Source organism: Galleria mellonella, unplaced genomic scaffold (assembly GCF_026898425.1).
Source record: "Galleria mellonella isolate WM207_F2 unplaced genomic scaffold, CSIRO_AGI_GalMel_v1 utg176, whole genome shotgun sequence".
In the NCBI taxonomy this organism is placed as follows: domain Eukaryota; kingdom Metazoa; phylum Arthropoda; class Insecta; order Lepidoptera; family Pyralidae; genus Galleria; species Galleria mellonella.
Window position 1 is genome coordinate 1,120,439 of NW_026442019.1, and position 26,694 is coordinate 1,147,132.

A 26,694-nucleotide genomic window follows, 5' to 3' on the forward strand; every position below is an offset into this window, starting at 1 on the left:
TAATTATATTTTTAACAATATAATTATTTTTTACAATTGGTTTCAGCGGCAACGAGATGTCAGTGTTCGACGAGAATATAATATTCGAATTCGCAACATTCCCATCATCAAATAAACTGCATAAAGTCATACACACAATCACAAACATGATCACGCCGTTGTTGCAAACGGAGGATAAAGAGGACAAGCGGGACCACCAGAACGAGGCGGACGACCTCGAGAAGAACAACAAGAGAAATAAGAAAGCTGACAAAAACAAACTGGCCGCAATCAATGGTAACGAGGAGAATACAGAAAAGAAGAAGTCCAAGAAGAAGAAGAACGTAGAAGAGCAACCGAAGACAGACAATGCGGAATACAATAATAACACTGAAGCGGAGATAATAGAAGATCAAGACGTGAAAAATGAGAATAGTAAGAAGAAAAAGAAGAGAAGCGACAAGAGCGATCGGCCGAAGTTGAGTAAAACCAGTTCGGTGTGCAGCTCGCTCAGTGATATGAGCAAGACTAGTGGGAAGAGTGAGAAGAAGACACAGCCCACGATCGACATGCCCTTCCTGGAGAGGCAGTTGAACGAGCTCCAACGAATCATAGATAGATTCGATAGGGTGAGACCTATTCATTTATATAAAAATTTTACATTATTGTACGTTTTACAATTCATATATATTTTTTAAACACGAACAGTCTTAAGTCAAACTGTTTGTAATTAGATAGATAGATACATACATACATACATATCTGTCACGCCTGTCTCCCATTAGGGTAGGCAGAAACAATGGAACGCCAAATGCTTCGATTCAAACAAATCTCTGTCGTAATTCTTCTTTCATCCATCCTCTCCAATAATAATTAGATAGATGTATAATTTATTTGCATTATTAAAAAAAAAACATACAAGAAAAACAAAGCAAGCTTGCTAGCTTTGCTTCTTTCAGATATGTCTTATAGAAGCTTCAGTCGCTTTCTGAGGTGGGCATAAGATGATTTTTGGGTGGACAGGGTCCACCTGGCCTCCATATTTAAATACGCCTATGATGGCGCTACACTATCCGTATAATGTAAGCAGCGTGTGTTGACGCGAGTGGTTGTGGTGGTGCAGATGTCGGCGGACAAGTCCGGGCCGGCGCGGCTGCAGGCGCTGCGGGCGGCCGCCCGCGTGCTGGCGCTGGCTGCCCAGCAGGACGCGCAGCTCTCCTGCAGGTATGCCGGGACGATGCTTGGAGGAAAGTGTCTAGGTCCGACCGATAAGTCACCAACTTATTGTTTCCTTTTAGACACTTTAATGTTGTTTGTGGAACCAAGTTAATACTGAGTTGATCTGTATGCTGTGGCATGTTTTTGCGAAATTCCATTCGCATCCTAGGGTGGGCACAAGACAATTCAGGGGTGGGCACAGCCCATTTCTTTTTATGGATGATAATAGAATAGTAACTTCACCTCTACTAACGGTATACGCTGGCGGCACACCATTGAGGGATGATAGGTGAGGACGGAAAGGCAGATCAGTTAGCCCATCGTCATGAATACGCCTGAAAGTCAACATGATGGTTTCCAGGGGAAACCACGGGGAGCCTGGCCTAACAAGGTGTATTGCTAGCAATGGGACTGGTTGTCCATACAACTAGGGGGGAAAGGGATTGTTATTAATGAGATTTAACAGGCCCATTGCTAGCAATACACCCTACCAGGTCGACCTCCACGCGGTTCTCCCTGGAAACTATAGTGATTAATTCTTGTTCAATTGGTCACTATGGGCCAACTGACCTGCCTTCATCCTCTCCTGTCACCCTTCACTGGTGCCCCGTCAGTGTATACCGATAGTGCAGATGGGGTTACCGTTCCATCTTTACTCATTAAAAGAAAAGGCTGTTTAACTAACAATCCTTTCCCCCTGGGCACGACCTATTTGACCCCACTTATACGCATACATATAATTAATTTTAAGATCTGCTGTTGGCAATTCCCAATATTTAGTAAATAAAATTTATTCCTGCAATCATTTATATGATTGACGGCAGGTCGATAACGGCGGCTGTGTCGGTGGCGGCGCGGATCTCGGCATGCGGCGGTGCGGCCAGCTGTCTCATAGCCGGCGATACCGCCGTGCATCTCGTCACGCTTCTCAGCGATCAGCTGGTGAGTCCACATTTGCAGTTCAAACGCAAAATTTATCACTCGTTCCAAGTTCTAAATTCAAACGCAAGCTTTCTTTCTTTTTTTTATTTTACACAGAATAAAAAAAAAAAATAGTGAACTTTATCACTCATTCTAAATTTAAATGCATAACTAATCACTCGTTCTAAATTCAAATGCAGGAACTCGCTATTCATTACTGTTTCGTACGAAAGAAATAAATTGTCTACCTTTTTATGGAGAACATATAGAAAATTACTTTACATTTACACAAAATTCATGTTTAACTTATGTAAAGTATAACATTAAATTTAACATTATTATTTCTTTCTGAATTCACTTGTCGTATAAAATTACGTAGTTATTTATTTTATTATTAAAAAAAAAAAAAAAATAGAAAAGCGCCATCTAGTTAATTTATAATGTACTAATTTAAAACCTTACTTTGGTGCTATTTATACCGAATCAAAGATACAACTTTATCCACATAGATGGCACTACTTGGTCTGATTTTGTACATTGTAATTTAAAATACGGATTATTTTGTTGAATTTTATTTTAATTATACTATTTCTTGGAGATATAAACAACTTTGCTTAAAAAATATATTTATCGTCATTCACATATTCAGTTGTTTTTCATTAAAGTTTGTTTTAATTGAAGTCTCAGGCTTTAGGCAGAAACAACGTCATTCCCTTCTGTATTATCGACTAGTTTACTTTTTATTTATTCATCATATTTATTTTGTATTAAAATAATTTATAATGATAGATACATTACACTTTAATTTATTAAATTATACCTTCTTGTAAAAAATCGCTTTGTAATCAGTCTTGCCATTGAAGCTCAAAATAGTTGAAAATATCCATCAATTAAATTAAATTTACCAGAGGGAGACTTTGTACAAAAGTCTTTTGTTGGGCACCTCTGTCCCATTCGTGTTTCTACCGTGAAGCAGTTGTGTTTGCATGGCTGTGTTTCGGTTTGAAGGGTGGGATATGGCAGTGAATTTACAGGGTACAGAGGAATAACACCTAGAGATCCAGTCCTTAGAAATGGCAACAAATGGGGAGTGTCATGGGTGAAACAGTATACTCTGTTATTTCTATGGTACTGCTCATGTCTGTAGGCGACGGTTACCACTTTCCATCAGGTGGGCCGTCAGCAGGTTTGCCATTCTAAGTTGCCTAAAAATGAAACAAAAAAATCTGTAAAACGATGCATATGCATATATGTACCATTGTTCTTATGACTATCTCTTCTACTATAAACCGACATACTTTCTTCTCTTAAGCTCAACTCGCAAAGTCCATTTATTTTTATTATCGTTCAAGAATGGTAGTAAAAAAACAAATAAACAAAATTTACTATAACGACAAAAAATATCTTCCGTCAGTGGCAACCCTAATTTTATAGTTTTTACGTAACTTTTTCTATTAGCGAGAAAGGGGTACATTTTCCGGCCGGTTACTTTTGATGTTCTCCTTTCAATCAGTTGCCGTCAACCTATCCGGAAAGTTGTTGAATGTACTTACACATTATGTTTACGATCCCTGATACAGTTTGCGTATGTAGGGATTACGTAGTTACATTGTTTGTATGAATTTATGAACTATGCTAGTGAAATTATTTGTAAAGTGTGACCGTAGAATTTGTCGCGGGTTCTCGACATATTATTGAAGTATTTAATTTATTATTTTTAATTCTTAATTAATTTTTATTTAATTTAATTAAAACTCGGAAATTGAAATGCTTGATTTTTTTTTTAATAAAAGTGCTGAAATGAATCTAAATATTAAAGTGTATTTTTGTATTAAATAAAAAAAAAATAAACAAATAAAAACATTTGATTCTTGTTCGCTAGCTTATACCCGTGATTTTGTCCGCATAACCGGGATATGTTTACTGCCCGGAATAAAAAGTAGCCTATATGCTTCTCCAATATATGGAATATTACAGGTATACCAAATTTTATAGTGACTAGTTAAGTTGCAAAGACGTAAGGTAACAAACAAACTCACTCTCACATTTATTATTAGTAACTTGGTATTTTTTTATGCAACTTAGAATGGCAAACAAGCTGACGGCCCACCTGATGGAAAGTGGTAACCGTCGCCTATAGACATGACTCGAATATCATACAAGCTGATGCTTCACCGCATGGTAAATGGTAATCATCCGGTGGCGAAGGACCAACTGATTTATCTCTAATATATCCATATACATCCCTCTTATTGTTGTCTCTTTATATTGCTTTTATGTAATGAATGAATGAATGAATGAGTATACTTTATTTGCTTTATACAATATAGGAAATAAGTAAGACAATTTACAAACACAACGATACAATTGTATAAGTACAGTAAGGCGGTCTTATTGCTGAGAGCAATCTTTTCAAGACAATCTTAAGGTAATGGACTAAGTTATTAAATTGTTTATTTTTTTTTTGTACATTCTTAGTAATCTGTATCATTCTTGGAAGGAAACGATAAAGAGTTTTCATTCATTCATTCATGTATAAATTCATTAGGCCACTGAAATAATTCATAGGTAGGTAGATAGGTAGGTAGGTAGGTGTCGCGTCCCACTAACACTCGCTCCCTGCGGCAACCCTCCGCGGGCCACTGCCGGCCGCTCCTAAAAGCTGTGCTAATGCACAGTGCGCCTTCACTCGCGCCAGTGGACTTGAAAACGTTTTTAGCCGACTTTAAAAAAGGAGGCCCCCAATTCGATTTAAAAGTGCTTGTAAACAAGTCTATTTGAACAAAGATGATTTGAATTTGTATTGTCGAATCTCAGAACACCAATATCGGAAGCATATTTTCTTAATAGCAAGCATGTCCTCAATACGACGCGCTACCGCGTAATAAAAGATACAATTATACCGAAAAAATGTCTGCGGTTTTATTGTCCTTCTCATTGCTACCAATAAAAATATAATACGACCACTAATTAGTGAATAAGCGTCTCTTACAAACAAATTCTTTGGTCGTTTCGGAAAATAAAATTCGGTATTCTTATCTCGGCGAACGTTAAGGTGCGCCAGCATTGCTGCGGACGTCTTAAATTCCGAGTTTTAGGGTATTTTGCACAATAAAATATACTTTGTATTGGTATTGGTGATCTTGTTACGTTGTGAGGATGGCAACATTGTTAATATCATTCTTCTGTTGCTGCTTACCTATAAAATGATATCTCAGATTTAGAGTACGAGTGCGAAAGTGCTTTTTAGAATCTAAATGGTTGTAAAAGTTACGATTTCAGAAGTTTTCTATCAGGAACACTTGGGTTGTAGAGCTCTTCTATTCCCTTATATTACATAAACAGAGATTCTTCAACAAAACATCGAAATTTGGCCAGGACAATTCAAGCAAAGATAAGGCCAAAAATATAAGGACAATATCTGTTTAAAAGTATATCTGACCTGTCTTCAAGTCTTGAAGTCTTTAAAGCCGAATGCTGTGGATGGTCTGGTTTTAAACAAACATAGCTAAGAATAACTGATTGGATTACTCAAATAAAGAAACAGTATGGATGACTAGTTTCCATTTTTAGCAGTATTTTTTGTCAGGTCGATCTCCTGGAAACAGTCGTGGTTAATTTTTGGCGAAATCTTTAGGAGTAGCTAATCTAAGGATGAATTGGTGAGGATGAAGTATCCTCATCGTTTTATTCTCTACTGGTGCCTCCTCATTGTACGTCATTAGCAGAAGTGGGTGTAGAGTTTCATTTTCATCATTAAAATAGTCTGCTCACAGCCGGTGATCGCAATAAACTGCACAGGATCATACCGTCGTTAATAAAATTCACGCTCCTTTCACGGAGCCGATAAAAATAACATTTGGAATTTTAATTTCTGCACACATTCGACATGACCGGGGCCCGATCCAGCATTGCCAGTTTGTGTATTTCTTTTCGTAATTTTGGGTTAAATTTGTGTTAGGGAAATTTTGAAGCAAAGAAATTGGCGAAAAACTAAATTGACGTAGAAAAATTTGAGTATTTTTTTGGCAATTATGATATTTGTAAATCGTAAATTGTAATCGGCGGTTTTTTTGGTCATTTGCATAGTGGTTACTTGGTAAAATATCATTGCATCATCATTATATTAGCCATTGTCCGTCCGCTGCTGAACATAGGCCTCCCGTAATGGGGGAATTTGCCAATAGTTGCCACGCTTGGCAGGCGGGTTGGCAACCGCTTGGTGATGTTTAGGGAGGGACGATGTTGCTCACCCCTCAACCTTTAAGTTCCCTTAATCGCCTCTTATAACACTCACGGGAAAGGAAAGGATGGCCCATTCTATGTCGGAACTATACGGCGTATGGTAAAATATAGAGAAATTGAACAAAAAGTTGCGATTGGGTAAAAATGAAGGAAATCGTATCAATTTGGAGAAAAAATACGCAATGTACACAAATCGTATGACTGTTTCTTTATACTATTAAATAACAATTCAATTCACTTGAAAAGATATGTTGTAAGAAATATCTTATTACAGATAAGCTTATCTTTGTACATTAGGTTTAAAATTAATTATACTTAACATTATGTTTGAGTACAATAAAGAATAAAGAAAGAATAAATATTTGAAGTTTGGGGAGAAATAAAACGTCGCATCTGGCAATACCGAACCGACCTCGATGCAACTATTAAAATCTTATTGAAACATACTACCTCCGGCGTTAATTGTGGCTTATCTTTGTCGCAATCAGCTATTTCGTTGTACGCTCGTTTTGGACGTTTTTACAATCGTAAATCTAGTTGTTTATGAGGGTCTGGGGGCAACAGTGCGGTGATAACATCGCGGTGCGTGCCCCGAGTTTTTGCGGACCTTTCGGCGCTTTGTTCTTTATTGAGACGACTCATGTTGGCCATTCAGGTATTGGTTGGCGTAATTGTAGCTTTAAAATTGTTGACAGATAACACGCGGAAAGGATAAAGTGCGCGTGGTGCAGGTTTTATTTTAGGTTAGGTCTTTAGTTTGTGCGATTTGTGGTCACGAGTATATTGTAAAGAGTTTGCGAACTGCATATAAATGTTTCTGCAGCCATCTCATATTTGACTTTCGAAGTTTCCAAATACGTTGTTATCATCCAAATACAAAATTTCAGTGATAGTTTATTAAAAATATTTGCGTGATTCAAGTTTTAGTTTGTTTATCACAACAATAATTGTCCACTACTGTACATAGACCTCTCCCATAGACGGGGGATTATTTTTTATATAGTTACTATGAAATATTTTTAAAAGATACAACAACTTAAGCACTAGATTTATTCTGATAAAGTTTTTCGGATTGTGTCTGCCTACCCTCATAGGAGACAGGCGTGACAGATATGTATATATATATATATATATATATATATATATGTAGTTTGCCGGGTAAAACTACAACACTTGTCGAATTAAAAAATTGTTGAATACGACAAATATTCATTAGTCACTTAGAAATATCGAAAACTAGTTTTTTATCTGCGTTATTGTCCGAACAGAACTTGGTTATATTTTTTAATATATCACTGAGCTGGTAAACAAGCATACGGCCCACTTGATGGTAAGTGGTTACAGTAGCCTATGAACGCCTGCAATACCAGAGGCATTTCGCGTGCTTAGCTGACCCTAAAGAAACCTCTTTACCCTATTTAAAAAAAAAACCCATGCTTAATAGTTTGGTATAAAAAGTTCTCCATCCCAACTACGATGTTTCGGGGGAAAGGGATTGTTAGTAATGGAGATTGAGAATCCTATTGCTAGCAATATACCCAACCAGGTCGACCTCCTCGCGGTTCTCCATGGAAACTATCATGGTTAATTCCTGATGTATTCATCATGATGGGCTAACTGACCTGTTTTCATTCTCATCTATCACCCTTCACTGGTGCTCCGCCAGAGTATCGCAGCGCAGGCGGAGTTACCATACCATTTTCACCCATCAAAAAAAAAAACTACGATGTATCATTACGATTAGTTGAATGTGCCAAGAAGTAACAAATAAACATACAAATTAATCACTTTCGCATTTATAAATATTAGTAAGTTATATTAATGATTCAGACGATGCCGGATTTCTGTATCAACTCTCTTAATGCCTAATTATGTAATGCCCAATCAATCTGTAAGTTATAAAATTGAAGATATAAAGTAGATGCAAACGTGAAAGTAACTATAGGCGAGTAATGGAGCGAGTGCACTCTCCCGGACGGAACACGCCTACCTAATGGCACGGCCCCTTAGCTACGTAGAGGCAGTACAGTATATTATACGGTTATGCGAGTCATAATGGTTCACAGCGCATTTGTGGGTGCCGGCTTACTATATTATTAGTTGAGTACATACATACATAATGTATGATGCCTTAGTACCTATCTTGAAGTTTGTCCTCGAACCCGAAGCGACACCGCCTGTTAATTTAACTACAATAGGTCCGATATAATTGTTTTTTTTTTTTTTTTTTTTTTTTTTAATCTACGTTTAATTTGGGATTTTTGTTTTTTGACATGTCGATCCCATAAAATGTAAACAAGTTATCTACTATTATAATTATAACTAGACAATACTACTTACTAATTCACTTAAGCACAAATCAGTTTTGGTAGTAGCAGCATGCATTATGTTCTGAACACTGCCCACATTAAATTTATTAATATTAAATGTTTTTAAAAATGTTTCCCTTTCCCTTCGGTTCCTGTCACATACCATCAATAGGTGCATCCATCTTCAACTTTACCACAGAGGGAGACTTTGTGCAAAAGTCATTTGCTTGGGCACCTCTGTCCCATTCGTGTTTCTACCGTGAAGCAGTTGTGTTTGCATGGCTGTGTTTCGGTTTGAAGGGTGGGATATGGCGTGAATTTACAGGGTACAGAGGATTAACACCTGAGTCCTCAGGAATTTTTTTTTTACAACACAGGAGGCAATCTTTTATGCGCCTCACCCTGATGGTAAGTGACTACCGCCGCCCATGGTCATCCACAACACCAACGGCATTGCAGGTGTGCTGCTGGACTTTTAAAAGGGAATATACTCTTTTCTTGAAGGTTATGTTGTCGTATCGGTTCGGAAATACTGCTGCTGGAAGTTGATTCCAAAGAGTGGTTGTGCGTGGAAGTAAGTGCCTTGAAAAACGTGCGGTGGAAGACCGCCACTCGTCCGTCGTCATTTCCAAACCGATACGACAACATAATCTTCAAGAAAAGAGCATATTCCTTTTTAAATGGCCGGCAGCACACCTGCAATGCCACAGGTGTTGTGGGTAACCATGGGCGGCGGTAGTCACTTACCATCAGGTGAGCCGCATGCTCGTTTGCCTCCTGTGTCGTAAAAAAAAAATTGGATAACATACTTTTAACATATTCGTTATTAATATTATGTTTATGTACTGGACATAGGTATAAGTAATATATATATATATATATATATATATATATATATATATATATATATATATATATATATATATATATATATATATATATATATATATATATATATATATATATATATATATTGCTATATATGGTAATATACCTCTTGATAAGATTAGCGGATTGTCTTACGATCGGGTCAATTAATAATTTTTTTTATTTGTATTTTTTAATATTTGCTACTGAGGTGGTAAATAAGCATACGGCCCACCTGATGGTAAGCGGTTACCGTAGCCTATGAACGCCTGCAATACCAGGGACGTTCGTGTTGACGAACCTGAAGAAACCTCTTTACCCCTCTTTTGAAAAACCCCATGCTGTAGTCTCTTGGGAAAACCTCAGCAGGGAGCTTATTCCATAACCTGAGTGTTCGTAGGAGAAAAAAAACCTTAAAGCCCACCACGAAGAGAGATATAAATCTAATTAATATTATAGCGGTGTGGTCCCGGCGTAGAATAGGCCACCGCTTCCTCTTTTCATTCTTTTAAATGTTTAAAGAACCCTTGCTGTAGATGTTTGAAAAAACCTAAGTTTGTTTGAATTTAACTTTGATAACAGCAATTTTTTTTGGTTAGGACAAAGACCTCAGCGCCGACCTGAGAGAGATGGAGTTGACCAAACAGTTGGCCGACTGCCTCTCGGTCGCCCTCGACTCAGTTCTATGCGCCACTCGGCTGTACGAAGAGAAGAGGACGGAACCTGGCGACGATCTGGAGATCATCACCACCCTCAGGAATAGAGCTCATGCGATCATAAGGTAAGGTTTGAATGTTTCCTTTCAGCTCTTTATTTCTTTTTCGAAGGCATCTGTAAAGAGATTCGCGTTTCCAACTTCAAAAAAAGAAAACAGCCGGCCTGTTCATTACGCTTACTGTACGTTTAACATAAATATTTCCCATTTATTTACCGTAGGATCGACGGGGGCCGCGTATAAAATTACTCGGGGCCAACCTCCCGGCTGTGTCAATGTTTGCCTCCAGTGTCGAGTTGTGCTGTAACTGAGATGCTGTTTAGTGTTAATTGAAATGTATGCCACAAGAAAGTACTTCAGTACTTCTGTAGCTGTAGTTGTTTTGATTTAAAAACGTATTAAACGATTTTTGATAACATTTCTATGTGACCTATCTGTATGTCTTGCTTAAAATAGGTTACACTTGCAAGACAGGTTGTCTTATGCTTTGTAATTCTAACATGCAACAATGTTCTTTTTATTTAGTTAAGTGGCAGGCGATAGTAATGCAATTTGTCTAATACGCTTGCGCCCTGCCCTGCCTTTGCTCCATTATTGGGAAGGTGCCGGTTAAAAGAGAGCGGTTTTTTTTTAATGGATGAAAATGAAATGGTAACCTTTTCTGCGCTATTGGTATACTCTGACGTGGTACTAGTGAAGGATGATAAGTTAGGATTGAGTTAGTTGGTCTGGCTCAATAACTTCACCAGGTATTACCCACGATATCACGATGGTGACTTTGTACAAAAGTCGATTGCTTCACCTCTGTCCTATTCGTGTTTCAACCGTGAAGCAGCAGTGTTTGCATGGTTGTGTTTCGGTTTGAAGGGTGGGGTATGGCGTGAATTTACTGGGTACGGAGGAATAACACCTGAGTGCTCAGGAATGGCAACGCATGGGCGAAACCGTTTAAAAGGCCGGCAGCACACCTGCAATGTCGCTGGTGTTGTGGGTGATCATGGGCGGCGGTAGTCACTTACCATCAGGTGAGCCGCATGCTCGTTTGCACCGTGTTGTAAAAAAAAAAACCGTATATTCTGTTATGTTCATGGTACTGCTCATGTCTATAGGCGACAGTTATCACTTTCCATCAGGTGGGCCGTCAGCTTATTTGCCATTCTAAGTTGTATAATACATATATATATATATATATATATATATATATATATATATATATATATATATATATATATATATATATATATATATATATACTGCTCTCTTCCTCTGTAATTGTCGACCGTTGTCGTTGTAGGCAATATAATCAAAATATCTATATTACTCCAAGTATGCTTGGCCAGAAAGGAAGTCACGACTGTCGTGACTTCCTTTCTGGCTTGACTTCCAGAAAGAAAGTCGATGAATAAACTCAATGCGGTATATCTACCGAGCCAGAACGTTCATGGGCTTCATTATCGCCGCATCCCAGTTGTTTTCCAAACAAAGCGCCCATCAATACAATCTGTTGGCCCAACGCCCCATCAATGCGTTCTTCATAAACTACCATATTTAATTAAAACATTCAACAAAGAGCACACCCCACTGCGCAGTCAGGTAAACGGTAGCGCCAACTTTTCCATAGCAATCAAACGGTGCGTCACTCGCGCATTGTTTTTGTTTTAACATTTGACAGGTGCGGGGGCGTGCTTTTTAACTTATTAGCGTGCATAGTGATTAATTCACATCATCTCATATCTTTTATTCAGTTATTGGGAGAGTATTCTATTTTTTTTAGATCCGGATTCTTAATGTAAAAGAAGTTATTAAGAGAGTATTCTCTTTCTTTCGGTCTGTATTCTTAATATAAAAGAAGTTATTAAGAGAGTATTCTCTTTCTTTCGGTCTGGGTTCTTAATATAAAAGAAGTTATTAAGAGAGTATTCTCTTTCTTTCGGTCTGGATTCTTAATATAAAAGAAGTTATTAAGAGAGTATTCTCTTTCTTTCGGTCTGGATTCTTAATATAAAAGGAGTTATTAAGAGAGAATTCTCTTTCTTTCGGTCTGGATTCTTAATATAAAAGGAGTTATTGGGACAGCATTCTCTTTCTTTCGGTCTGGATTCTTAATATAAAAGAAGTTATTAAGAGAGTATTCTCTTTTTTTCGGTCTGGATTCTTAATATAAAAGAAGTTATTAAGAGAGTATTCTCTTTTTTTCGGTCTGGATTCTTAATATAAAAGAAGTTATTAAGAGAGAATTCTCTTTCTTTCGGTCTGTATTCTTAATATAAAAGAAGTTATTGGGAGAGTATTCTCTTTCTTTCGATCTATCACTTCATTATTATATCAGCCATTAACTGTTCAATGCTGAACATAGACTACCCTCTGTTGAGGAGTTTTGCCAATAGTTGCCACACGTGGGAGGTGGTTTGGCAACCGCGGTTAGGTTTTGGTGATGCTTAAAGAGGAACGCTGTTGCCCATCCCTCGACCATTATGTTCTTTTAGTCGCTACTTACGACACCCACGGGAAAGGAAGGTCTGTTTTATACTGAAACTACACGACTGCTATTAAATATTATTTAAGTACCTATTCCTTATTGCACGTACACTTGTGTTTCGGTTTGAAGGGTGGGATATGGCGTGAATTTACTGGGTACAGAGGAATAACACCTGAATCCTCAGGAATGCCAACGCATGGTGGGTATTATGGGCGAAACAGTATACTCTGTTATGTCCACGGTACTGATCATAAAGCTCGTAAAGCACTAGAGGGAGACTTTGTACAAAAGTCGATTGCTTGAGTACCTCTGTCCCATTCGTGTTACTACCGTGAAGCAGTTGTGTTTGCATGGCTGTGTTTCGGTTTGAAGGGTGGAATATAGCGTGGATTTACTGGGTACAGAGGAATAATATTTACCTGAATCCTCAGGAATGCCAACGCATGGAGGGTATTATGGGCGACACAGTATATACTCTGTTATGTCCATGGTACTGTTCATGTCTATAGGCAATAGTTACCACTTTCCATCAGGTGGGCCGTCAGCTTGTTTGCCATTCTAAGTTGTATAAAAAAATTAATTACATACTTAATTAACTTATTGCTTTTTGGGTCGTGTATTTTTGTCAAAACACTCTCTTTCAATACAATTCGCTTGCGCCCTGTGAATGGGTCGCCCCGTGCAGGGACATGTGTGGATGCTGCGAGGACATTCCGCTCTATTGTGACCATATGCGCGGGTTCCACTGTTGCCCCACAGCCCCTACTTGCACAGAGTAATACGTAATTTTTTTTTTAATTTGCGGGATCGTTCCTGTTTGATACAACATTATTAAATACTCCGGTTGGTGTAGTTATAGTATTTAATATATTTATCGTTTTTAGTTTTTTTTTTTTAAATAGATATAATAAGATTTACAGATAAACAATAAGGCAGTCTTGTAGTAATAAATTATAGTGTCACACAGACGGCGTCTCAACCGCGCCATGAATATAAAATTTGCACGGTAGTATGGTGACCGTTGCACTGTAATAATTAACACAGCCTACACACGTAAGTTTATACCGGTCCGCCATTGTCTAGCCATGTATTAGTGTTAACATTCCACAATTTAAAAACAATATGTTCTTTCACAATCGCTATTTTTAATTATTTTTAGAATGGTAAACTAACTGGCAGTATGACAATTCAAAATAAATTTAAACAATTCTTGACTGAAAAGCAAAAATTTGATATTCCATCAAGCTACTTTTCTATTTCATTTACCTGCTAGATAAAGTGTCGTGTTGCTGTTTATTGTATAGATAACTGATGATTCCTGTTACAAATTCCTTTGTTATTTGTATTTCAAATATTGTATTCTTTTAATTACTCTTGTTGTTTTTTTTTATTTATAAACTGTCAGTATAACTTTTCAACACGAACCGGCGTTTTCTTTATTACAATCAGTTCATAATATTATTGGTCCTTCGAGCCGGCTCGAAGGACCAATAACTAATTGTGAACTATCGTTATACTGACAGTTTATAAAAAAAATTAATAATTAAAAGAATACAATATTTGAAATACAAATTACAAAGGAGTTTGTAACAATTCCCTTTCGGTCACAACAGAATATCAGTGTTTTACTCTTTTCAGGGCAAAGCAATAAACTGAGTTGTGACCATTTTGTGTTACTATGGCCCACGTATGAAAGAAAAAATTGTGTTACTCTTTTAATTTTTTTTTGCATATGTATTTATTTTATCTCGCTTTTTATCTACGTCTGTTGTGATTTGTGTGCTGTAAGTAATACAAATAAATTATATATCTATCAATTTATCTATATATAGCTAAAAAAACAAGGCAAAAATGACTTGATACTTTTGCTCTATGTTTTTTAAATTTGATTCGTGCAAAAAGAATTGTGCTAATTGAAATAATACGCGTTATGATTTCTCTTTTTCTCTCAAGTACTCTGTGGTTTTGAGTGTAGTGGGGTTGTGTGACACCGATACTCGGCAGATTACATGTGATTATCGATTTAATCGGTAGCTCGATTAACTCGTAACCATATTAACGTTGATGTGCGATTATTAACTAATAATTAAATGTATTTCACTTTCATTCGATTTCATTACGATTATTATTTTTACTAGATGTGCTCGCCACTTTGTATATATATATATATATATATATATATATATATATATATATATATATATATATATATATGGCGAGCATATATATATATATATATATATATATATATATATATAATATAATATACGCTTGGTAGGCGGGTTGGCAACCGCAAATTTTTTTTATTAGGTGAAAATGCTATGGTAACTCCGCCTGCGCTAACGGGATACGCTTGCGGAACACCAGTGAATGGTGATAGATGAGAATGAAAACAGGCCAGTTAGCCCAGCATGATGAATTCATCAGGAATTAACCATGATAGTTTCCAGGAAAACCGCGAGGAGGTCGACCTGGTTGGGTATATTACTAGCAATGGGATTCTCAGTCTTCATTACTAACAATCCCTTTCCCCCCTTGCAGCCGTAGTTAGATTTTTAGAGATGTTTTAAGAAGTACGCTGCTGCCCATGCCTCGGCCTCCCTTAGTTGCCTCTTACGACACCCACGGGAACGAAAGGGGTGGCCTATTCTATGCCGGGACCACACGTCTATTAAATGTTTTTTATAATTGTAATTTAACATAGATATTGATGATTAATCATGAAAAAAATATAAATATTTCTTTCTCTCTCATTTTATTTAAATACGGAACAAAATATGATGATCTTAAATTGTAAATAACTCATTTTTTTTGTACAATCACGTTTGAAGCAAGTGTAACTTGGATCGCAGCGTTTCAACGGTATTCCGGAAATATCCAAATATCGATCAAGTACATAATAGCATTATAGAAATCGAGAGGTCTCCGCCGAAAGTGAGCAATACAATCGAGTGTTTAATTCGATTCGAGCACCGATTGTTCATCGAGTGGAGTGCTCCTTCCGAGTCGAGATTGTAGTGGAATGATTTTGTGTAATTATTGCTGTAGTTACATAGAATGTATGTAGAGTATTGTCTACCGAGACCGCAGTATGTAGTAGGTAACTGCAGAGAACACTTTACATAAAGCAGACAATTGAATTTGAACTCATTTATTTGCTGGAATAAGGTGCATTTTTATAGTTGTTACAGTAGAAGAAAAGTAGTCCAAACTTATTCTGCCGCATTATAGGCGTGAAAACATTAAAACTTGACGTCTAAACAGTTAAATGAGAGTGGAAAGGAATTGTTAGTAATGTAGTCAAATAGTTCCATTACTAGCAATATACCCTGTCAAGTCGACTTCCACGCGGTTCCCTCTGGATACCATCGTGGCTAATTCTAGTTGAATTCGTCAGGATGGGCTAACTGACCTGCTTTCATGCTCATCAGTCATCTATCTCTGGTGCTTCACCAGTATATACTGATAATGCAGACGGGGTTACCATACCATTATTACCCATTCAAAAAATCACTTAAATGTTTAAGGTGTGGTTAACCCTTCTTTGCATGATTTTTTTTCTTGGTGGAATAAATCAAGGTGATATAATTCATGTTCAAAATTAAAGGAAAAATGGTTAAAAAGATAAATTTGACAGCCATGTTTCTTTTTTCTGCAATGGATTATAAAGAGGTATTCAGACACGATCAACTTAAAGTGAACTTGTTCTTTTATATAATTTTTGGGCGTTCAATGTTATGATGGAAATTTCCGCCATTATGCAAAGAAGGTATGTTTAACAACAATAAAACAGTTTTGCCGCTTCAAAATAGAAATATGTAAGAAATTTGTACGCAAGTAAAGCAAGCAAGTGAATCTGGTATTAGTAAAATTAAAATCGATTGATCAATCACATTATTATTCCAATATTGACTGTCGAGTCTATCAATCGGACCTGGGCACACAGCGGCGCGATCGTTCAAATAGCAAGAAGCCAGTGCCCTTTGTAATTAGACAGCATGTCGCCCGACATTGCCACGCCCACCAATTGTAAAATTAAAAAGCTGAGCGCTTAATTTTAAAATGAAAGCGGTAGTGCCCCGTCGTGTAGACACGGCTCGGGTGTGGTGGTGCTATCAGCGATTTCATATGCTGAGCGATTTATATGTATAATTAGAGTTAGGTATGTAGAAAACTGACAGAACTCTACCGACAAGAGCGCTGCATTTCTTAAATAGGAAATGAATCAATGCAGAAAAAGGAGTGACTCATTTTAAGTCGTGTGGTCCCAGTATGGAATTGTTCACCCATTCATTTACCATGGGTGTTTTAAAAGGCGACGAAGGGGACTTAATGGTCAAGGGATAGTTAGCACCGTCCCTCCTAAAAATATCAATAAAAGCCTAACTGTGGTTGCCAATCCGCTTGCCATGGATGACATCTACTGGCAATACCCTACCTATGGGGAAGGCCTGTGTTCAGCAGTGGTCAATTAACGGTTGATATAATGGTGGTACAGAAAAATTCATATGTATTGGATAGCTGTTTTCCAATGGCAATACGGGTATACAATAAGCTACCTTCAGAAATAAAGGATCTTCCGATTTAAATCAAAGTTATTTCACTTTCATTTAGAAAAATGCCATTCATTCATTCATTGAATATTTAAATGACAAAAAATGTAATAAAAGATGTAATGTATTAAAAATTACTCAAAATATAAACCATAATTTTATATGATAATTTGACATAGAGAATATTGTAATTTGGAGAATGTTTGGACTTTATAATTGTAATATAATGTAGACTTAAAACCATTTTAACATTAGCATACCTCTGCGGGGTGCTGCATGTTATGTGCCTACTTGTATATGTAACATCTTATTGTACCATGTAGCAAGCGAATAAATATGATTTGATTTTTATCCTGGTAACGTAGCCATTTTCTGTATTTACCGATTTGATTGGTTCTTTTTAATGAGAAAAGGTTTGCTTTCGTAATTGATTTTTGTTAAAATTGAAGTCGTTTTTTTTTTGTTACAATTTTGTATAGTAAAAATGGCGTAAGCAACTTGTTGTCCGCCCGCAGACAGACTCGAACCTTACTCCCGTAATTGCGCCGAGGACGTTTTTAATTTATTAAGAGTAGCAGGGGTCAATGATTATTTCATATACTATGTACACATAGCAAATATTTATTTTTTATTATCGTCCGCCGATCTCGCTCCCCGGCCATCTGGTGGCTCCAATTTATTTTTGTTTTCTCTCGTTATTGCCAAATATTTTGTTTAATTAAATACATAGTTGATGTAGCAATTTTTCTAAAAGTTCTTACACGAAACCAAATATGGTATACAGTTAAAGACGAAACCGTCATTATGGGACACTTTTAGGACATTTACATGGGACATGGAAGATATTTATTAAAAATATGGTATGAATAATCTTAATAATAGTAATAGAAGTTAAAATAATTTTGTCTGTCCGTCTGTATGTTTGTGTCGGTATCACGCAAAAATACTGGCACCAAATTGGATGCCGTTTTCAAGTATAATATCCCTGAAGGTGTATCATTAAATCTATAATAATCCATTTATTGTTTTTTACTTTTAAAATTCGCACGTACAAATTAGAGGGGAATAACTAGTTAGCAATAAAAGTGCTTTTTATTAGGCGCATAAAAATACGATGTTTAAAGAAAAATACATTCATAAACTATTATAGACCCATCCCTGCTTCTCACGGGTGCAACGCTGAAAGGGTGCAACGCTGCCGACCAGCACATTAGAAACTTCTTAAGTTATCAGTGTTTCTCTACAATATTATGCATGTATTATACATATAAACCTTCCTCTTGAATCACTCTATCTATTAAAAAAACGCATCAAAATCTCCACGCGGTTCCCTTTGGAAACCATCATGATTAATTCTTATTGAATTCATCATTGTGGGTCAACTGACCTGCATTCATCCTCACCTATCATCTTCCACTGGTGCCCCTCCAGTGTATACCGTTAGCGCAGGCGAGATCACTATTTCATTTTCGCCTATTAAAAGAAGACCCCGAAGAAACCTCTTTCTTCCGGGGGGAAGGGTTTGTTAGTAATGCAGACTATAGTTGCATTGCTAGCAATATATTCTATCAGGTCGACCTCCACATGGTCCTTCCTGGAAATCATCGTGTTAAATTCTAGGTATATTCATCACGATGGGCTAACTGATTTGCTTTTTCATTCTCACCTATCGTGTCTCACTTGTACCACACCAACGTATACCCTTAGCGCAATTGGGGTTACAACTCCATTGTCAGGGGTTTGTTAGTTATGTAGACTGAGAATCCCATTGCTAGCAATATACCCAACCAGGTCGACCGTCTCGCGGTTCCCCCTGGAAACTATCATGGTTAATTCCTGATGAATTCATCATGATGGGCTAACTAGCCTGTTTTCATTCTCATCTATCACCCTTCACTGGTGCTCCGTCAGCGTATCCCGTTAGCGCAGGGGGGTTACCATACCATTTTCACTCATCAAAAAAAAACTCCATTGTCATCTATTTAAAAAAAAATATGGTGGACTTAACACCTGACGGTGTTCTCTACCAGTCAACCATTGGGCGAACCGAGAAATAAGTAGGCGGTGCATTATTGAATAGAGAAAAAAAATAAAGCAATGTAGTTTCTTGAAAAAAACGAGTCATTAAGGAAATATCAGCAACTCGAATGTCATAAAATGATCCTTGTTAATAAATTATAGAATGTACGCTTCCAAATATCAAATGACAGTTTAATGTACATATAAAACACGTCGAACAAAAAATTGACAATAATCAAAACAAACACGGGACAACGTAACGGAATACATTTGTCACTATATACGTGCCCAGAAGGGGGCGAGTTGGTCCGTCACCTGCTATTAAATCGAGCGAGCATCATTGACAAAACACAAATTGAATGCGACCCCAGTTAGGGGGTCACCCCACCCGCTCTCGGCTACTGCAGAAATATTGTTTCTCCAATATGATTGTCTTTGTTACCCGACTGCGCTTGTATGTTAAGTGATTTCCAAAAGAAGTTCTAAATTCGTCTCAATTTACTTTATGACCGTGTAAAGCGATTACGTTGCCGATTTTGAATCGATTTTCACGATTATCTTCAATCGATTCCAAAAAAGGAGAAGCTTCTTAATTCGATTGGTTTTTTTTAATGTTTGTCACATCATAACTTTGTCATTTGTAAATTAACGATTTGAATTTATCTGAAAGTAATGTTACTTTTAGATTGATCTCATGAAAAATTATCAAAATCGGTTCATCACTGTAGTTTTACATCAAAGTAACTGAACTGGTTTCATTGCGATTGTTGTCGGGTTTTTTTGTGGATCAAAATCTTATTGTATACGTAAATTAATTACAAATTTGGCCCATATTTCGTCATTAAAGTCATTATTGTCCTCGATAGGGTTTACTCAGATGACTCTCTCTCTCTCTTCTTCTTTTTCTTATTCGTAATATATATATGTATATATATATATATATATATATATATATATATATATATATATATATATATGGCGGTCATTAACAATACAACATTTCTCTTTCTCTTTTCATTTAAGAGTTTCCTCTTGTCGGTGCAATTAATACTAACAATAAAACATTTGCAATGTCTAATTTTTCTAATATCGTCACGTTGATATGTTATGACTTGGTATCAAACGGGCATTGAAAATGAGGCAACATGGCAACACAATAAACATAATGCAATATAATTCCACTTCATTACCTGCGCATTCTAATAATCGAATCACTACCATTGCGACTCGCTCGCCGTATGCGCGCGCGCGCCTTGTGTGAAATTAAATCAAAACACACTCGAAAAAATTCGCTCACTTTACATCTATACCACTTGTTCGCTCCCCTACTTGTAGGCGTGAATATAGCGAGTAAATAGATGCAGAGAACAAGATAAATATCTGTTTTAATGTTGACAATGGTGTTGGATTAATGATAGAAGCACGTTATTTTTAGAGACATGTTTTGTAGCGATCTTAGGGTTTATCTTGAAATGTTTTTTGAAATTTTAGGATCGAACGAAACACAAATTTCATGTTAAAATTACTTTATGCATCATAATCATCATCATATCAGCCTTCCCCATGGAGGGTTTTGCCAGTAGTTGCCACGTTTAGTAGGCGGATTGGTTACCGCAGTTAGGCTTTGGAGATGTTTTAGGAGGGACGTTGCTGCCTATCTCTCGTCCTCTCTTAGTCGTTTCTTATGACTTTGTACTTCATTTATTATTAATACTACATACTGATTTACTCGTAGTGGAGTAACTAATATAACCTTTAGGGGGGGGGGGGAAGGAATTGTTAGTAATGGGGAGGTTAGTCTCCATTGCTATCAATATACCCCCCTATCAGGTCGACCTTCACGCGGTTCCCCTTGGAAACTATCGTGACTAATTTATCATTGAATTCGTCACGATTGGCTAACTGACCTGTGTTTTCATCCTCGCCTATCACCGCTCACTGGTACCCCGCCAGTGTATATTCTATCACAAATGGCCCATTTCGTATTGAAGTCTCGTCATCGTTTAAACTAGAAAATCGCCAAGTGCTGAATCAGATGTTTTGTCTGAATTATATTTATTTATATCAAATGGGCTCAAATGAATCAAAGATCATAATTACCTTACTGGTGGTACCTCAAGGGAGTATAATGGGACCCTTTTTTGTGGCCCACTTTTATTTTCACATTAGTATCACGCAAAAGGCAACACATGATGTCCATGTCGCGTGCCGTCGCGGTTTTGATGTATCCTCACGGGTACTCGGCTCAATTCTGCGGAGTCCTCTGTGTCCCTATATCATAGACACGTGGCGTAATAGTTGGCCAATGATATCTTTATTCACCGTGTGTATTTTATCCCTCAGTTATTAAGATTCAAATTGCATTAACTGTATATACTGTTAAGTTTCGTCACGCCTTTTGTTAAAGTGAACTTTGAGATGCTTTCGACAAGGTCGGTAATCCAATATTTCTGCGTGCAGTGTATAATTGGTTTGCAAAATTTTCAGTTGCTTTGACACGTGGCGTATAATGATTGGTAATTATTTGTGTTTGTCTAATTTTATTAGTGTTTGAAGTAACAGAATTGATATATCAGCATTCTTTTCCCACAGACTTGAGTGTGCCATTTGTCACGGTGGCCATCAAAATAATTGCATTTGTAGTGAATTATTTGATTGTTCCATTGTGTTAATTTGCCATATAACAATTGTATGTGGAACATCCATAATTCATTGTAATTAAGTAGTCTCAAACAGTAGACTTTTCAATTCAACAATACGTTAGTATTTTAATGATTCTAATTTTAATCCCTTTTGTGTTTGTAAAAATAACAAATTTTGTCTGCGACTTTGTTTCCCTGGCTGGGGTTCCTTTTTTAATGTATGATAATGGAATGGTAACCCTGCCAGCGCTATCGGTGTGTATAATGGCGGGGTACCAGTAAGGGATGATAGGTGAGAATGAAAGCAGGTCAGTTGGCCTATCCTGATAAATTCGTCTAGAGTAGAACACGATGGTTTCCAAGGGTAACTGCGAGGAGGTAACTGTAACCGACATTTTTGTATGCAACTTAGAATGGCAAACAAGCTGACGGCCCACCTGATAGCAAGTGGTGACCGTCGCCTATAGACATGAGCAGTACCATGGACATAACAGTATACTGTTTCACCCATGATACCCCCCATGCGTTGCCATTCCTGAGGATTCGGGTGTTATTCCTTTGTACCCTGTAAATTCACGCCAAATCCCACCCTTCAAATCGAAACACACCTGCCTTTTCATTCTCATCTGTCATTTCTCACTGGTGCCCTGGCAGCGTGTACCGTTAGCGCAGTACGGATGATAATGGAATGGTAAAGGTTACCATTCCATTATCATCCGTTAATAGGTTAACTTCTGCAGCTCAATGTGGACCTCCCCTATTATTTAGTAGTCAATGCTCAGTCTCAGTATAAATATTTATAAGAACATACAAATATTTATTTTCGCCGATGGCCGTATTTAAGATCTATTAGGTTCAAAAGCGATCACTCGTGACACTTACCAAATCTGTGATGATTGTAATCAGTTTAGCAATCATTCATCACTGTGCCAGCTAATTTGTATTTGTTGATGTAATTGTGTAATTAGGTAATATGCAAATGATGGTCTAAATGAACATTCAGCAGACGAAGCGAAGAGAAAAGAAAGGCTTTCTCATTGTATCGGGTTGACTGGAATCTTCTATCTGAGATCTCTGTCAGATAGATATATATATATATATATATATATATATATATATATATATATATATATATATATATATATATATATATATATATATATATATATATATATATATATATATATATATCTTAAGAACATATAAAATTTTTATGCATCATGCAGACCCATACGCCCCGGAGGAGGTGTATGGGTACTGCCGGACTCCTACCGGCTAAAACCACCACCGTATCCCTCGCCGCGCCATAGTGTTGGGGACCCGGATTCCCTTTCGAAGTCCACTGAGCCCCAACGGCGTTGGCCCGCACTGACTAGCGGGCTCCAATTTAAATATGGAGCGGAGACCTAATGTTAAACGCCCGCCCACTCTTCAAAAGGGAAGCGCGTGGGGAATTACCATAATAACCTATCTGGGGGAAAGGGATTGTTAGTAATGGGGTTTAATTTCCTCATTATTAGCAATACATCAGGTCGACCTCCACGTGGTCCCCCCTGGAAACTATCATGGTTAATTCTGGTGGAATTTGTCACGATGGGCTAACTGACTTGCTTTTATCGTCACTTATCACCTTTCACTGGTGCCCCGCCAGTGTATACCGATAGCATAGGCGGGGTTACCATTGCATTATCACTCATAAAAAAAAACAATCTATTATATCAACCTGTGTATACATACATTTTTGAGTATCTTACCTCTCATACTTCGAGCTGACCCGTCTTCCGTATCCAATAGCGAGGATTGATCGTTCTGTCATTTACGCGACTCAGAACTATAAAAAAAAACCGATACGACATCATAACCTTCAAGAAAAGAGCATATTCCTTTTTAAAATGCCGGCAGCACACCTGCAATGCCGCTGGTGTTGTGGATAATCATGGGTGGCGGTAGCCACTTACCATCAGGTGAGCCATATGCTTGTTTGTTCCTTCTTGTTATATACAAAAAAAGTCTAATAATGTTTCAAATCTCCAGCATGATTGATTAATCGTAGTTTATACAGAGTTCGGTTTACTCCAATTGCAAGTTGCTTTCAATTTAACTTGGCGAAATTATCATTAGCCTCAAATGCGGTTTCCGTGTACACCCGGGGGAGTGGGCTCTATCGTGGCACGCGGCCCGTCCGTCTGTCTGTCACACGTGAAAGTGATACGGATAGGGTGAAAGTTTATGTCAGATGGCGCGGTTTGTGTCGCCGGTTGTCTATGCACATGGTTAGGATGTGCGAGAGACGAGAGAGATATAAAAAAAAAGTAGAAAATGCAATAATAATAATAAATTTGGTTTTGTAAAATCTAACCATTGTTGTTTGTTGTGCCATGTCGAATTGAGATATATCCTGTAAGGACAATGTTGCACACCGCTATCTAGTTCCTAACTAAACAGAGCGCCGGGGGGGATTGTTAGTAGTGCGGACTACCAGTCCCATTGCTAGCAATATACCCTGTCAGGTCGACCTCCACGTGGTCCACCCTGAAAACTATCGCGCTAAATTCCAGGTGCGATAAGCTCACAGTCCTGCTTTCATCGTCACCTATTATCACTCACTGGTGCCCCGCCAGCGTATACCGATAGCGCGGGCGGGGTATCATTCCATTATTGCCCATTAAAAAAAATCCAGAAACAATAACTGTATTATTCTGAACTGCCTCTCGATCGACCCCACACCTACGAATATCAACAACATTAAAGGTTTGACCAATAAAATCAGGACTGTGTACACATTCCCGCCTCCAGCGCCCATAGTGGCGCCCCGCGGCGCATCCCGCTGTTCTGTTGTGCCACTGTAGTCACCGCGGGACTGTAATTATGGTCCACTGTACTTGAAATCTTTTTGTTATCGTTCCGGGTGATCTTTATGTTTAAATTATTAATGTTTTCCCGTGTCTTACTGAGATGTCTTGTGGAAGCGAGGTCCTAGGTTCGATGAACTAGTGAACTGTCATTCACGTTTTGGTTTCATATTGCATTATTTGGTGGATAAAAAAGGCCTATTAACAAATATCCCAAGGAAATTTACCAGAGGGAGACTTTGTACAAAAGTCGTCAGCTTAGGCACCTCTGTCCCATTCGTGTTTCTATTGTGAAGCGGTTGTATTTACAGTTGGCTGTGTTTTGGTTTGAAGGTTGTGGGATATGATAGTGAATTTACAGGGTACAGAGGAATAACACCTGAATCCTCAGGAATGGCAACGCATGGTAGTGTACTCTGTTATGTCCGTGGTACTGCTCATGTGTATAGGCGACGGTTACCACTTTCCATCGGGTGGGCCGTCAGCTTGTTTGCCATTCTAAGTTGCATTAAAAACATTGGTGTCCCAAGGTTAATGGACCCATTATCAAATATCCCAAGGAATTGGTGTCTCAATCTAATCCCAACACGTCCATTATGGCGCCCTGTGACGACCCGCTGTGCTGCAGCTCCCACTGTGGGTGCCACTGTCGGTGACTATATTTATCTCTCAATCCTCTTAAAATCTGATATATTTTATTGATTTGTTTTCTGATAGTAATTACGTGGTTTAAACCATATTTGTTGTTTAGTCTCTTAAATATGTTTAATTTAAAATATACAATAATTTGTATTTCTTTTTTAATTCTAAACCAATTGTTATTATTTTCAATTGATAGCTTCCTCCCGTGTTTTTGAAGCCACCGTCCTTTTCTTTGCAGAGACCAATACTTTTTATAATTCATATTTTAACTAAAGTGCGGGTACACAATTTACTAAAAAGTGATTACTACATTAGGCTCGCAGGCCTGTGTCGTAGTAGCCATTGAGTGGCTAATTAAGTTAGTTCATATTTATTGCCATTCACAGTCCGGTTCTTATACAATTTTATTATCTAGGTACTCGAAAGTTAAAATACATTTGAAATGATACTACATATGTAGACTATGACTAACTACGAGAAACTGGGGGGAAAGGGATTGTTAGTAATGGAGACAGAGAATCCCATTGCTAGCAATATACCCAACCAGGTCGACCTCCTCGCGGTTCCCCCTGGAAACTATCATGGTTAATTCCTAATGAATTCATCATGACGGGCTAACTGGCCTGTTTTCATCATCATCTGTCACCCTTCACTGGTGCTCCGCCAGCGTATACCGTTAGCGCAGGCGGGGTTACCTTATTATTTTAACCCATCAAAAAAAAATCTACGAGAAACTATGTAGTGATATTGCAAAATTAAAACATTTAATCAACAAAGTAATATACAAGTTCTGTGAAATCGTAGTCCATGCCCATACCCACACCCTTGTTTGCAACAAAAGCTTAGCGGGAGATTTGAACAATGGGAATGATTAGATGCAAGATTGGATCGAATAAATTAATCATTGGCCACTTTGACTGGAAACGAATTTTAATTCTTTTATTATACTATATTTGTTTTACAATACTACACTTGTATTTTAATAATTTTGTTAATTTACAATAATATGACAAATAAAATTTTATTTATGCAACTTAGAATGGCAAACATGCTGACGATCCACCTGTTGGAAAGTGGTAACCGTCGCCTATAGACATGAGCAGTGCCATGGACATAACAGAGTATACTGTTTCGCCCGTGATACTCTTCAGGTGTTGTCATTTCCGAGGACTAAGGTGTTATACATCTGCGCCTTGTACTTTCATTGCCAAATCCCATCCTTCAAACCGAAACACGGCGAAATAACTGTTTCA

General features: G+C 37.6%; 1 protein-coding gene across 1 annotated transcript in view; it reads left to right on the forward strand.

The window, feature by feature from the left end:
• The window catches only part of LOC113514066 (S phase cyclin A-associated protein in the endoplasmic reticulum), an 89,779-nt gene that overhangs the window by 14,792 nt on the left and 48,293 nt on the right, over window positions 1-26,694 (forward strand). Inside the window, exons 11-14 of the mRNA XM_052893468.1 lie at window positions 47-608; window positions 1,103-1,203; window positions 2,022-2,139; window positions 10,139-10,320. Coding sequence (XP_052749428.1) covers window positions 47-608; window positions 1,103-1,203; window positions 2,022-2,139; window positions 10,139-10,320 — 963 coding nt within the window. The remainder of the gene's footprint in view (window positions 1-46; window positions 609-1,102; window positions 1,204-2,021; window positions 2,140-10,138; window positions 10,321-26,694) is intronic.